The 13,636-nt window shown below is 46.4% G+C and overlaps 1 protein-coding gene across 1 annotated transcript in view; it reads left to right on the forward strand.

Moving 5' to 3' along the window:
* LOC144124506 (proteasome adapter and scaffold protein ECM29) overlaps positions 1-13,636 on the forward strand; it is a 409,805-nt gene that overhangs the window by 279,684 nt on the left and 116,485 nt on the right. The window contains 1 exon segment of the mRNA XM_077657223.1: positions 5,408-5,473. Within this exon segment, the coding sequence (XP_077513349.1) occupies positions 5,408-5,473 (66 nt within the window).

The following is a 13,636-nucleotide window of genomic DNA, read 5'->3' on the forward strand; positions in this document are numbered from 1 at the left end:
TGTCGTGGGACTTCGTCCATCGAGTAGGAATGAAAAAGTGTCGCAAATACTCCTCGTTGCATTTTTGTCACATCTGGAGCATTTTCTTTCAGGGCAGATGCATAGCAAGCAGTGAGTTTTTTTACCACGCTTTGCGTCAGCTTCCCCTTGCCTCCTAGACCTTTCGTCGTTTTCTTTAGTTTTTCAATTCCAGCATAAACACGTTTTGCGACATGATTTATGCAGTCTTCCTTCACAATCTCTTTATCATACAGCTGCAGGCTGGAGACATGCAGGAATGATTTGCTGTCGCCATCACAGAGCACTGTGGTGTATTGCATGTTGTGAAGCTCCTTAGAGCGACTGAATATTATGCCTGCAGCTTCAACTTCCATGGCATTCGACGATCCACTGAAGTTCTTCTGGAAGACCTCACTGTGTGCTTTTTTCCAATCTTGATGTCCATCCTCACCTTCTTTGGGACCATAGTTGCAGCCATGGCAATAGTTGCATTGCACAGCAAAATCCAGCACCAACCCAGTTTCCAGCTCGATAGCAATGCCGAGCCCAAAGTGTGAGGTGTGGCCGCGTTTATGCCAAGTTCCGTCATAACTTACACACACGTCCAAAAGTTGAGTGGAGCCAGCAACGGAGTTGATTGCCCTCACAGCGGCTCCGGCTTCGCGCATGACATCAGACGCAGCTTCCATAGCGGCTCTGTGCACCTTCTCCGCTACTGTCTGGTATGTTTTGTGGTGCATGGGCATTGGCGCGTCCATACCCGCAAAAATGTTTGCCATGGTTTTGTAGTTCATGCCGCAGTTACGGCTTGCAACCACGAGGCGCAATGAAAGCTCAGGCTGCCGACTGGACTTCACAGGTGGAGCATGCGCAGCCTTCTTGACTTTACCACACCATCTACACATCACGACAAACTCCAGATTCACACCCGCACCGATTTCTTCCAAGTCCAACGACTGTCCGTGACAATGCGGGCACAGAAGCGATGTTACCACCGCCTTGATGGCTGTAACTTTTACAAAACGGTAGCTGCTGGGCTCCGGCGTTTCCTCGCTTTCGTCGGCAGGACCCTGGCAAAGTAGCGCGACCTTCCTTTCAAATGTCGTCAATTGGCACTCACCACCATCAGCAGAACCAGTAGACATTTCCATAGGTGACGAACCACCATCGGAGCTTGTAGGGTTCGCATCAGCCGCCGGCAGCAGGCTTGGGCTTGGCGAACGCACAGGCAGACGCTCACTTGCTGGTGGTCGCCCAGTGCTGTTTAGGCCTCTCGCTTTCGTCGTGCGTTTTCGCTTCCCGAAGCTTTTCCGTGTCGAAGCCTTCGTTGCGGGCATCTTCGGGTCACACCACCGGCCACCCGATGATCGCAATAAGCTCACAGAAGGAAGATATAGCAACACATAGCAAGCGTCGAGCGCAACCAAAGCAGGAACGACTCCAAATGGCGCGAAAACAGCGTTGGGTGGTCACGTGGTACATTTCCGCCAATCCGAGTTCCTGTTTCGGTTTGCCACCCACTGCTTCGGTTCGAGCTCCTGTTTCAGATTCTGCGGCCAGTAATATGCCTTTCTTTTTTAGTTCTTCGATAGTTGCCTTGCATAGTCTCGATGGAAAGTATTCCGTCACTAAACAGCGCGAAAAACAAACTTTCTATCACAGGCATTCACTTCACGTTCGGTTTTTTGCCCGCACCGCGGCCGCGTCTTGAAAAGAGCGTTCACAGACGCCTTCGACGGCAAATGCACCCCACCGCGTCGTGAAAAAAATTCATTTTCTTCTTTTCTACTTCTCCGATAACAACCAAACTTGGTGAGAATATTCTTCATTAAACCAGCAATCCAAAACAACTCGAGCTTTAAAACACATTTTTTTTCCGAAAATCGGTATTTTAGCCCCGCATCCCCCCTTAAACACACCGTCCTCTACCACAACAAACCCTCCTGCCTTGTCAGCCTACATAAGGCGCTGTTTTCATTCAGAAAGGACAAGACACTTCGAACGTTGTCTTTCCCTAGGTTGTGCTTCTCCCGTGTATGTGGTTCGTCGAATGTTTTGCGCACATCGTTCTTCTGTATCCCCATACATCCACTTGAACTGCTAGCATACTTCAACATATTTATAAATACAAGGATTAAGTATAAGCTGCGAGAGGTGCGGAAAGCCCACGAAAAGATAAATTCGTGCAAATGCTAGCGCTAACGCAAAACAGCCCAAAATTTGTGTGGTCATAATGTGGCATTCACAGATGTTAGAGCAGTTTTGAATTTTTCACTTCAATTCCTGCATGCGCCTGTTTGTTATCACATGGTTTTGTGGACCTTAGGCACTGAGGTATTATAAAATTAGCTTAAATCAATTAATATGTTATTAATTTTTTCTTAATGATTCTCAAAGGTTTTACATTTTTGCAATCAAGGGGCCATTAATGATGAAGTCCTGGAAATTCATTACTTTTATCTGATGTTTTCAATGGATGAGCATTAATGGGTTAAAGATGTATAGACACACCAGTTTTCACTTGCGCATTTTCTTCTTTCAAATGATGCGTTAGACATTAATATACATGGATCACCCTGTGGTATTCCTCTACGACTGCTAAATGATTTATAGTTTAATTTCTTTTTGATTGGTTGCATCAGCCGAACGATGGCTGTGATGTGTAGGGAGTGTTTAGGACATGTGAAGAATGAAAAAATTCAGCAGAGACACTTAAGACATGCTTACGTGTGAGAAGAAAAAAGCCTGCCCGCTCGCTTCGTGAACGCAGTCATTCACTGTCCATCACACACAACCAGCTGATGCGACTACTTGAGGTGCACTGACGTGGCAGAGGGAACCGCATTGCCATGCAGCCAGCAATGTCCTACCTCTGCATGGCTGTTCAAAGCCGCCGCTGTGGCGCCACTGCACCCCTTCTGCTCTTTGCACTGTGACATGATGTAACCCAATGCCACACAGCTTGCAATTGTACCTGCCACGATGCTGCGCTAACTTCGTGAGTGCAGTCGCCGCCCTACCGCAGCCCACACCCCCTCGTCCACCAGCTGCCGCATCAGGTTGCACTTGGATGCGCCGACCGGCTGCATGAGAACGCCATCTTTTATGGGTACCATCAAGTGTTGTCACACACACACATAGGTTTTTGCTTAAAAACTGCAATGTAATGGTTAAGCCAGCCTGCTTGAGGAGCTTGAATAACAACAGGCGATGGATCAGCGGTTGTATTGTAATCTTTCTAATGCCTCATGTGACGTAAACATACCTTACACGTCACAGCCATCATTTGGTTGATCAAACGAAAACCGAAACAGCATCAGAGAAGAAATTCAATTACAAATTATTTAGCAGCCGTAAGTGAATACCACGTGGTGGTCCATGTATTCTAATGTCTTGTGCATCATTACAGAGAAGAAAACATGCTACTAAAATGAAGTGAAAGCTCGCTCACATTACCTGTAGATAGTGATGGGCACTTTTAGGCAGATCATGGATTATTGCAAAGGTACCCAAAAACCGGAATATAGGTCGAACTTTTTTTCAAAGAACCATGGCGAAAAGTCGACCCCTGTCTTATATACCAGTCCAGTCATTGGTGGAAAAACTATGGAAGTCTTGCAACAATTGACGGCTGAAGTCAGTAGCCTTCATCACCATCGCCATGAGCAACAGTGCGGCGTGGCTGGTGTAGCGAAGAGCGAAGCACCGCTATTTTGCGTTTCCGTTGTTGCAAAGCTATTTTGGTTAAAGGCTGCTTTTTCACATTTTGTTCCAAAATGAGCGGCAGCCGGCAGCAATTCACCGTCGCCTTCAAGAAAAACGCGATTGAGTACGCGGAAGCTCACGGCAACCTGGCGGCACAGCGCGAATTTGGAGTATCAGAAAAGAGCATTCAGTTCTGGCGCCAACCAGTACTGGCAGCAACTTGCAGCAACCAGAAGAAAACATCATTTCGTGGGCGGATTGCAGCGTATCCAGAATTGGAAGGAAAGGCTGTGCTGCGTGCAAGATCGCTACCTGTGACTGCCGAATGCATCCGCGTGAAAGTGGTAGAGGTCGCGCGTGCCTCTAGACTCATGAGGGCATTTTTCAAGGGCTTGCTTGGGTGCGGCAATTCATGAAGAGGAAGGGCTTTGCTCTATGGCACCGTACTTCTGTGTGCCAGAAACAAACATGCGGGTCGATGGGCGTGCAATACTATTAAAAAATTGGCTGGGTGTACCTACAAGCAGCATTTAAATGAAAATAAAAACTGTCACCATTGTGCAACCTTTAGAGTCGCATTTGTTTCAAGGTAAGGGTGTCTTTTTTTACTTTTTCTACTGAAAAAGATTTCTTTTTTCATTTTTAGAATTGGTTAGCTGGGGGGTCGACCTATACTCAGGTCCGATGTATAGTCCGGCTTTTGCGGTACATTGCATCCTACTACATGCTGCAGGAGTCAGTCTAAAAGTAATGCCTCTTGCCTTCCCTTTGTACCACCTTAAGTAAAGCCTTCTGCAGTGGTCACAAACACAGTTGAATCCTGCTACAACAGAACTGAGAGGACACACAAAAGCTTTCATTGTAGCAGAATTATGTTGTCATAAAATCACAGAAAAAAAAAGTTCTCCAAGTGACATTGGTGTCCTTGGGTGCAGGCTTCCTGCACAACGCTTTGCTGAGCCGCCCTGTGCAATAATTGACAGGCAAACAAAATTAGGTCGCTCCTGGCACATGGTGTTTCCATTGAAGGGGATGCTATGTTGCATGGACATCCCCGCAGCTCAGCTCAGCGATGCCGAATGATGTTGGCCGTCAGCCTGCAGGTGGTGCCACAACACATGCCCCTCACTGCCACACTTCGTGTTGCTCTGTACTTTGCACAGTTCTGGCACTCGCAGCTGATGCACGCTGCCTATAGGGAGAGCAACAATGGCCCGATCAACCCAGAGACGGGTAGAGCCAGGTGGCTGTGTGGCACCGCTGTGTAAGTGACCGCCATGTTTTGAGAGGTAGCGATAAAAACTAGTAATAGTAGTGGCTGAACAAATTCACTTGGGAATCTCGCATGATAAGGTTAGAACAGGTGGCAAGGCCTGTAGCCTTGCAAGGTTATCTTGCAAATCTTTCCACTGCAGCCAGTTCAAATATCAAGCCATCTTGCTGTGTCAGCTTCCAAGCGGAGGTCAGGTGTGTCAATGGGTGCAGCTGTGCTGGCTGTTTACCAAGCAGCTCGAGTCATTTTGGCTCTTGGGCTTGAGCCACGGCTCCTCATCAGCCCTGCTGTTAGTGTCAGTGGTGCCTGCAATGAGCTTGTGTTAATCACTGACAAACTTGTGTCATTACCTGCGCGGTTGATGGGAATCCTAGTGGGGCAAGCTGGTGCAAATCTTTGAACATTTGCCTCCTGCGTGGCACTGTGCAGAGGGCAAGACGCATGATGAGTCTCCGGCAGCTGTGTGGGACGAGATCTGGCTGGAGTTCACTGCTGGTATGTATTCTGGTTGCTGTCGTTGGTGTCAACCTTTTTTTCTTCACTAGGAGGCCCCATTCTGCACATAGGCAGAGCTTCACTTGCTGTCATTTTAGATACACGCATCTTAACACACAACTTGATACTCGCGAAACAAGATGAGCAGAATGTGTGGTGTATGCAGAGTACTGGTCACAATGGACGAGTTTCTAATTTCATGCGCACAGTTATGAAATCTTCATGGAACACATTTTTGTGTGCCAATTGTAAATATGCCATTTTATTTCATGTAAATCAAGTCCTTGTACACTTAGGTAATAACTTGTAGGGGTGTGCGAATATTCGAAATTTCGAATACAAATCGAATATGTTTGATATTCGATTCGTATTCGAAAATTGATATTCGCGAATTTCCGAATATTTGAAATGTCCCGATACTCGGCACCGATCGTATATTGCGCATACTTTCATAAATTCGACTGTGGCAAAACCACAGTATCTGGGCAAATTAGCCGATGAGCGAGTCAAAAATTCCAGGAAAACAATACAGAGGTCCTAATTCCCTTCCTTCTCTGTCGTTTATCTCGCGGATCGATTGCATTCCGACACCGCCAGGCTTGACCTCGTGAGAAATTTTGCAAGTGGGCTTTTCCACATATCACACGTGCTGCGAACAAGATGGCCGACGGCCCACTTCGAACATTCACAACGCGAAATCGAAATCGCACTTTTTTAATCCTACCAAAATGCGTCACATATTTAATGCCCACATCCGAAGAGTGCGTCCTGTCGCCTTCATAACTTTCCGAGCGTGACTTCCGCCATCTCGTTTTGTAAACTACGCTATGTGGGAAAGCCGACTTGCGCAATGCCGTGGGAGCCCCCTGAAGGGGCGCGTCGAGTAGTCACAATAGAGCAAGCGATCCTGTCAAAATCTCGCCTATTGCCTGGTGCATTGTAACCTGCACACCTCTTTATCGGGCGTAACAGCAGGCGTGGCAACGATCAGAAGGCCTCTGTCACTAGGGCAAAAAAATAGCCTGGCTGCGTAGTTTCGGTTTCTGAGCTTCACCGCTGCCCCGCGGCAACTTCAAATGTCGGCCCGCGCATTCGCCGATAGTTCAATCCCAGCTCCGTGCGGCTTATTTCTTTTTCCTTTTCAGAAACCGCCTCATCGCGCTCTGACGCCAGTGTGTGTTCTCCGGACCCTTGCTTGCATTTGTGTTGTTCTTCCAGCACTCCAAATCCAAAACGGGTGGCTCGTCACGGCATACTGGTGTTATCGCGATAGAGCCGCCTCATAAGGCCTTACTGCATCTGCAGCATTTTTTTTGGGGGGGGGGGGGGCAATTTTATTAACAGAGGTCTTCGGATGAAGCGGGCATTTCTTCCGCTCCCTTGAACTCCGAATGAATGAGGTTTAATAGTCATCATGTTATTTTTTTTGTTGCCAGTCTTGTCATTTTATGGATTTTATTTTATATGACCTCATTATAGTTTGGATACTGTTATGCTGTCTAATCAAGTAGTATACATTTCTGTGCACATTGTGTTTTTTATATGGTACTGAGGCAGTCTAGTTTTGTTTATTTTAGTTGCAAAGACCATACACTATTTAAAAAAAAAATAAGGGAAACAACGTTTGCTTGCTCGTTGTTTCCTGGAATTTTTTTTTTGTACTGAACAGATATTCGGTATTTGATTCAATATTCGAAGCCATTTTTTCTTCATATTCGTATTCGATTCATGTTCGAAAATTTCAATATTTGCACACCCCTAGTAATAAGGCTTGTGTCATGAGATGCTTTATGAAATTTTGGTGCAGGTAGGTTGCTAAAATGCATGCCATAGCTTTTTTGTTGATCTCAAGGAATGTAATGCAATAAAATTGTCATACTAACCTGTGTTAGAACTTTAGTTCCTGGGGTACCAATGTATCGGTGTTAATTTTACTTCACCCACATAATGGGGGTTCTGGCTAGAGCAAGCTGAAGGCACAACCAGCGTTGCTTGGAAGGAAGGAAGGCACAGTTATTTGAGAGCACAAGAGTTTATTACATAGTAAGCTACATTACAGAACACTACACTAATCCCGAGACCTCAGTACAGCCCATAGCACAGCTGCAACACCCTGAAAGTGGGTCTGGAGTGCAGTGCATGCAGAGCAAAAACTACACGTGTGACGGCACAACTAACTCCGATCGCGATCCGCACAGCCAACCAGAGGGTTGCATCACGCAGCACAAGAGAGGATGGGAGATGCATGGAGCTCATCCAGATGGCACAGGCCACACATTGATACACATTGATGGCTCCTTACGCGTCGCCACCGGCAATGGCCAATGGTGACCTAGAACCAGCCAAATCAGACATCCCGAATCTGGAGCATCAGCAGTGCACAGGCGGTTGACAGGACTCTGTTCGGGCCTGGACTCGAGGTTACATGCTAGGCGCGTTTGTTAAACCACCTTTGTTCTTGTTCCCCCGGCAACAGCCAGTGCATCATGAAGGGAAAATTATGCACTTTTTGTTGCCCGAGTCGGTGGCAGCCTCCCTGTTCATTTCCCGCTCGTGGCCTCTTGCCGAAACTACGCCCCAAATGTGTCTCAGAGTGACACAATGGGAATGCCTGGTAGAAGCGGGAAGAAAGAAAGGGAGGGTGATTTACAGTGGTTCACTTCGGATGGAGACAAGCCGTGTGACCATGCGCTTTCCCCTCGCAGACCCCACAGGAGTGGGCAGCAGTGGTAGCAGGGGCCGTGCACTCGGGTCAGCCTAGAAGCACAGTTATGGGGTGAAGACAAAAAAGGTACTTGGAGCTTTGAACAATACTTGGACAATGTGATGGCATAAGAACCTGTGCCAACCACACTCGGGTACCGCATTCCTCTGCCCGTGTCAGAACCTCGTCCTTAGACGGCAGACACCTTCTGGGTTCTTACTGTCCTGACTGCGTTCCCAAAGCTCCAGAATTGCATTATGTCAGTGTTTAATCCAGCCTGTGTGCAGACAGACTGACAACTTGCTGGTAGGCCCTGGCAGTCTTACTGAATCTTGATGTTATAGGTCCGCTCAGAAAGCGTTAGTTACTCCGCACTGCACCTTGAACAGCGGCACAGATCAAACAAACCTGGAATAGTTTAACCACATAACCTTCATCTTTTCCGAAAAATGTACCAAAATTGCAAAATTGTTTGGAATTTTTTTGTGAAAATTACTGTTGCCAGGCTTAAAACACGTGCTAAAAGTGTAATCTTTCCTCCGGTGTATTGTGACACTGCCACTTCTCCTTTGCGAAAATTGCATGACGAGGTTTATCTATAGACATAAACGGTCAGGTCACTCTGCTCAGGTGCATTTCAATCTACCTCTAACCTTTCCATCAAGGTGTTTGGATGAGCGCTAAAAGCGTAATATCTTCTCCGGTGTACCGTGACACTGCAACTTCCCCTTTGCGAAAATTGCAGGACGAGGTTTATCTATAGACATAAACGATCAGGTCACTCCGCACAGCCGCATTTCAATCTACCTCTAACCTTTCCATCAAGGTGTTCGGATGAGCGCTAAAGGCATAATCTTTTCTCCGGTATACCGTGACACTGCAACTTCCCCTTTGCGAAAATTGCATAATGAGGTTTGCCTATAGACGTAAACGGTCAGGTCACTCCGCTCAGCCGCATTTCAATCTACCTCTAATCTTTCCATCAAGGCTTTTGGATTAGCGCAAAAAGCGTAATATTTTCTCCGGTGTACCAGTGGCACTCCAACATTCCGGTTGCGAAAATTGCATGACGAGGTTTATCTATAGACATAAACGGTCAGGTCACTCTGCTCAGGTGCATTTCAATCTACCTCTAACCTTTCCGTCAAGGCTTTCGGATGAGCGCTAAAAGCGTAATCTTTCCTCCGGTGTATTGTGACACTGCAACCTCCCCTTTGCGAAAATTGCATGACGAGGTTTATCTATAGACGTAAACGGTCAGGTCACTCCGCTCAGCCGCATTTCAATCTACCTCAAACCTTTCCATAAAGGTGTTCGGATGAGCGCTAAAAGCGTAATCTTTTCTCCAGTGTACCGTGATACTGCAACTTCCCGGTTGCGAAAATTGCATGACGAGGTTTATCTATAGACGTAAACGGTCAGGTCACTCCGCTCAGGCGCATTTCAATCTACCTCTAACCTTTCCATCAAATTGTTCGGATCAGCGCTAAAAGCGTAATTCTTCCTCCGGTGTATCATGACACTGCCACTTCTCCTTTGCGTAAATTGCATGACGAGGTTTATGTATAGACGTAAATGGTCAGGTCACTCCGCTCAGTCGCATTTCAATCTACCTTTAACCTTTCCATCAAGGTGTTTGGATGAGCGCTAAACGCGTAATCTCTTCTCCGGTGCATTGTGACGCTGCCACTCCTCCTTTGCGAAAATTGCTTGACGAGGTTTATCTATAGACATAAACGGTCAGGTCACTCCGCTCAGCCGCATTTCAATCTACCTCTAATCTTTCCATCAAGGCTTTCGGATGAGCGCTAAAAGCGTAATCTTTTCTCCGGTGTACCGTGACACTGCCACTTCTCCTTTGCGAAAATTATATGACGAGGTTTATCTATAGACGTAAACGGTCAGGACACACCGCTCAGCCACATTTCAATCTACCTCTAACCTTTCCATCAAGGCTTTCGGATGAGTGCTAAAACCGTAATCGTTTCTCCGGCGTACCGTGACACTGCAACTTCCCCTTTGCGAAAATTGCTTGATGAGGTTTATCTATAGACGTAAACGGTCCGGTCACTCCGCTCAGCCGCAATTCAATCTACATGTAACCTTTCCATCAAAGCTTTCGTATGAGCGCTAAAGGCGTAATCTTTTCTCCGGTGTACCGTGACACCAACTACCCGGTTGCGAGAATTGCATGATGAGGTTTATCTATAGACGTAAACGGTCAGATCACTTCGCTCAGCCGCATTTCAATCTACCTCAAACCTTTCCATTGTGGTGTTCGGATGAGCTCTAAAAGCGTAAACTTTTCTCCAGTGTACCGTGACACTGCAACTTCCCGGTTGCGAAAATTGCATGACGAGGTTTATCTATAGACGTAAACGGTCAGGTCACTCCGCTCAGGCGCATTTAAATCTACCTCTAACCTTTCCATCAAGGTGTTGAGATCAGCGCTAAAAGCGTAATCTTTTCTCCGGCGTACCGTTACACTGCAACTTCCCCTTTTCGAAAATTGCATGACGAGGTTTATCTATAGACGTAAACGGTCAGGTTACTCCGCTCAGCCGCATTTCAATCTACCTCTAACCTTACCATCAAGGCTTTTGGATGAGCGCAAAAAACGTAATATTTTCTCCAATGTACCAGTGGCACTCCAACTTCCCGGTTGCGAAAATTGCATGACGAGGTTTATCTATAGACGTAAACGGTCCGGTCACTCCGCTCAGCCGCATTTCAATCTACCTTTAACCTTTCCATAAAGGTGTTCGGATGAGCGCTAAAAGCATAATCTTTTCTCCGGTATACCGTGACACTGCAACTTCCCCTTTGCGTAAATTGCATGACGAGGTTTATCTATAGACGTAAACGGTCAGGTCTCTCCGTTCAGCCGCATTTCAATCTACCTCAAACCTTTCCATCAAGGTGTTCGGATGAGCGCTAAAAGTGTAATCTTTCCTCCGGTGTATTGTGACACTTCCACTTCTTTGCGAAAATTGCTTGACGAGGTTTATCTATAGACATAAACGGTCAGGTCACTCCGCTCAGCCGCATTTCAATCTACCTTTAACCTTTCCATCAAGGTGTTTGGATGAGCGCTAAACGCGTAATCTTTTCTCCGGTGCATTGTGACGCTGCCACTCCTCCTTTGCGAAAATTGCTTGACGAGGTTTATCTATAGACATAAACGGTCAGGTCACTCCGCTCAGCCGCAATTCAATCTACCTTTAACCTTTCCATAAAGGTGTTCGGATGAGCGCTCAAAGCATAATCTTTTCTCCGGTATACCGTGACACTGCAACTTCCCCCTTGCGAAAATTGCATGATGAGGTTTATCTATAGACGTAAACGGTCAGGTCACTCCGCTCAGCCGCATTTCAATCTACCTCCAACCTTTCCATCAAGGCTTTTGGATGAGCGCAAAAAGCGTAATATTTTCTCCGATGTACCAGTTGCACTCCAACTTTCCGGTTGCGAAAATTGCATGACGAGGTTTATCTATAGACGTAAACGGTCAGATCACTCCGCTCAGCCGCATTTCAATCTACCTCAAACCTTTCCATCAAGGTGTTCGGATGAGCACTAAAAGCGTAATCTTTCCTCCAGCCTACCGTGACACTGAAACTTCCCCTTTGCGTAAATTGCATGCGAGGTTTATCTATAGACGTAAACGGTCCGGTCACTCCGCTCGGCCGCAATTCAATCTACCTGTAACCTTTCCATCAAAGCTTTCGTATGACCGCTAAAAGCGTAATCTTTTCTCCGGTGTATCATGACACCAACTTCCCGGTTGCGAGAATTGCATGACGAGGTTTATCTATAGACGTAAACGGTCAGGTCACTCCGCTCAGCCACATTTCCATCTACCTCTAACCTTTCCATCAAGGTGTTGAGATCAGCGCTAAAAGCGTAATCTTTTCTCCGGCGTACCGTTACACTGCAACTTCCCCTTTCCGAAAATTGCATGACGAGGTTTATCTATAGACGTAAACGGACAGGTTACTCCGCTCAGCCGCATTTCAGTCTACATCGAACCTTTCCATCAAGGTGTTCGGGTGAGCACTAAAAGCGTAATATTTCCTTCGGTGTATTGTGACACTGCCACTTCTCTTTTGCGAAAATTGCATTACGAGGTTTATCTATAGGGTCAGGTCACTCCGCTCAGTTGCATTTTCAATCTACCTCTAACCTTTCTGTCAAGCAATTCGAATGAGCGCTAAAAGCTTAATCTTTTCTCCGGTGCATTGTGGCACTGCCACTTCTCCTTTGCGTAAATTGCATGCGAGGTTTATCTATAGACGTAAACGGTCCGGTCACTCCGCTCAGCCGCAATTCAATCTACCTGTAACCTTTCCATCAAAGCTTTCGTATGAGCGCTAAAAGTGTAATCTTTTCTCCGGTGTACCGTGACACCAACTTCCCGGTTGCGAGAATTGCATGACGAGGTTTATCTATAGACGTAAACGGTCAGGTCACTCCGCTCAGCCGCATTTCAATCTACCTCTAATCTTTCCATCAAGGCTTTCGGATGAGCGCTAAAAGCGTAATCTTTCCTCAGGTGTATTGTGACACTGCAACTTCTCCTTTGCGAAAATTGCATGACGAGGTTTATCTATGACGTAAACGGTCAGGTCACACCGCTCAGCCACATTTCAATCTACCTGTAACCTTTCCATCAAGGTGTTCGGATTAGCGCTAAAAGCGTAATCTTTTCTCCGGTGTACTGTGACACTGCAACTTCTTTGCGAAAATTGCATGACGAGGTTTATCTATAGACGTAAACGGTCAGGTCACTCCGCTCAGCTGCATTTCAATCTACCTCTAATCTTTCCATCAAGGCTTTCGGATGAGCGCTAAAAGCGTAATCTTTCCTCAGGTGTATTGTGACACTGCAACTTCTCCTTTGCGAAAATTGCACGACAAGGTTTATCTCTGACGTAAACGGTCAGGTCACACCGCTGAGCCACATTTCAATCTACCTGTAACCTTTCCATCAAGGTGTTCGGATGAGCGCTAAACACGTAATCTTTTCTCCGCTGTACCGTGACACTGCAACTTCTCCTTTGCGAAAATTGCATGACGAGGTTTATCTATAGACATTAACGGTCAGGTCACTCCGCTCAGTTGCATTTCAATCTACCTCTAACCTTTCTATCAAGCAGTTCGGATGAGCGCTAAAAGCTTAATCTTTTCTTTAGTGCATTGTGGCACTGCCACTTCTCCTTTGCGAAAATTGTATGACGATGTTTATCTGTAGACGTAAACGGTCAGGTCACACCGCTCAGCCACATTTCAATCTACCTCTAACCTTTCCATCAAGGCTTTCGGATGAGCGCTAAAATCGTAATCTTTTCTCCGGCGTACCGTGACACTGAAACTTCCCCTTTGCGAAAATTGCAGGACGAGGTTTATCTATAGACATAAACGATCAGGTCACTCCGCACAGCCGCATTTCAATCTACCTC

This window comes from Amblyomma americanum, chromosome 3 (assembly GCF_052857255.1).
Source record: "Amblyomma americanum isolate KBUSLIRL-KWMA chromosome 3, ASM5285725v1, whole genome shotgun sequence".
Classification (NCBI taxonomy): domain Eukaryota; kingdom Metazoa; phylum Arthropoda; class Arachnida; order Ixodida; family Ixodidae; genus Amblyomma; species Amblyomma americanum.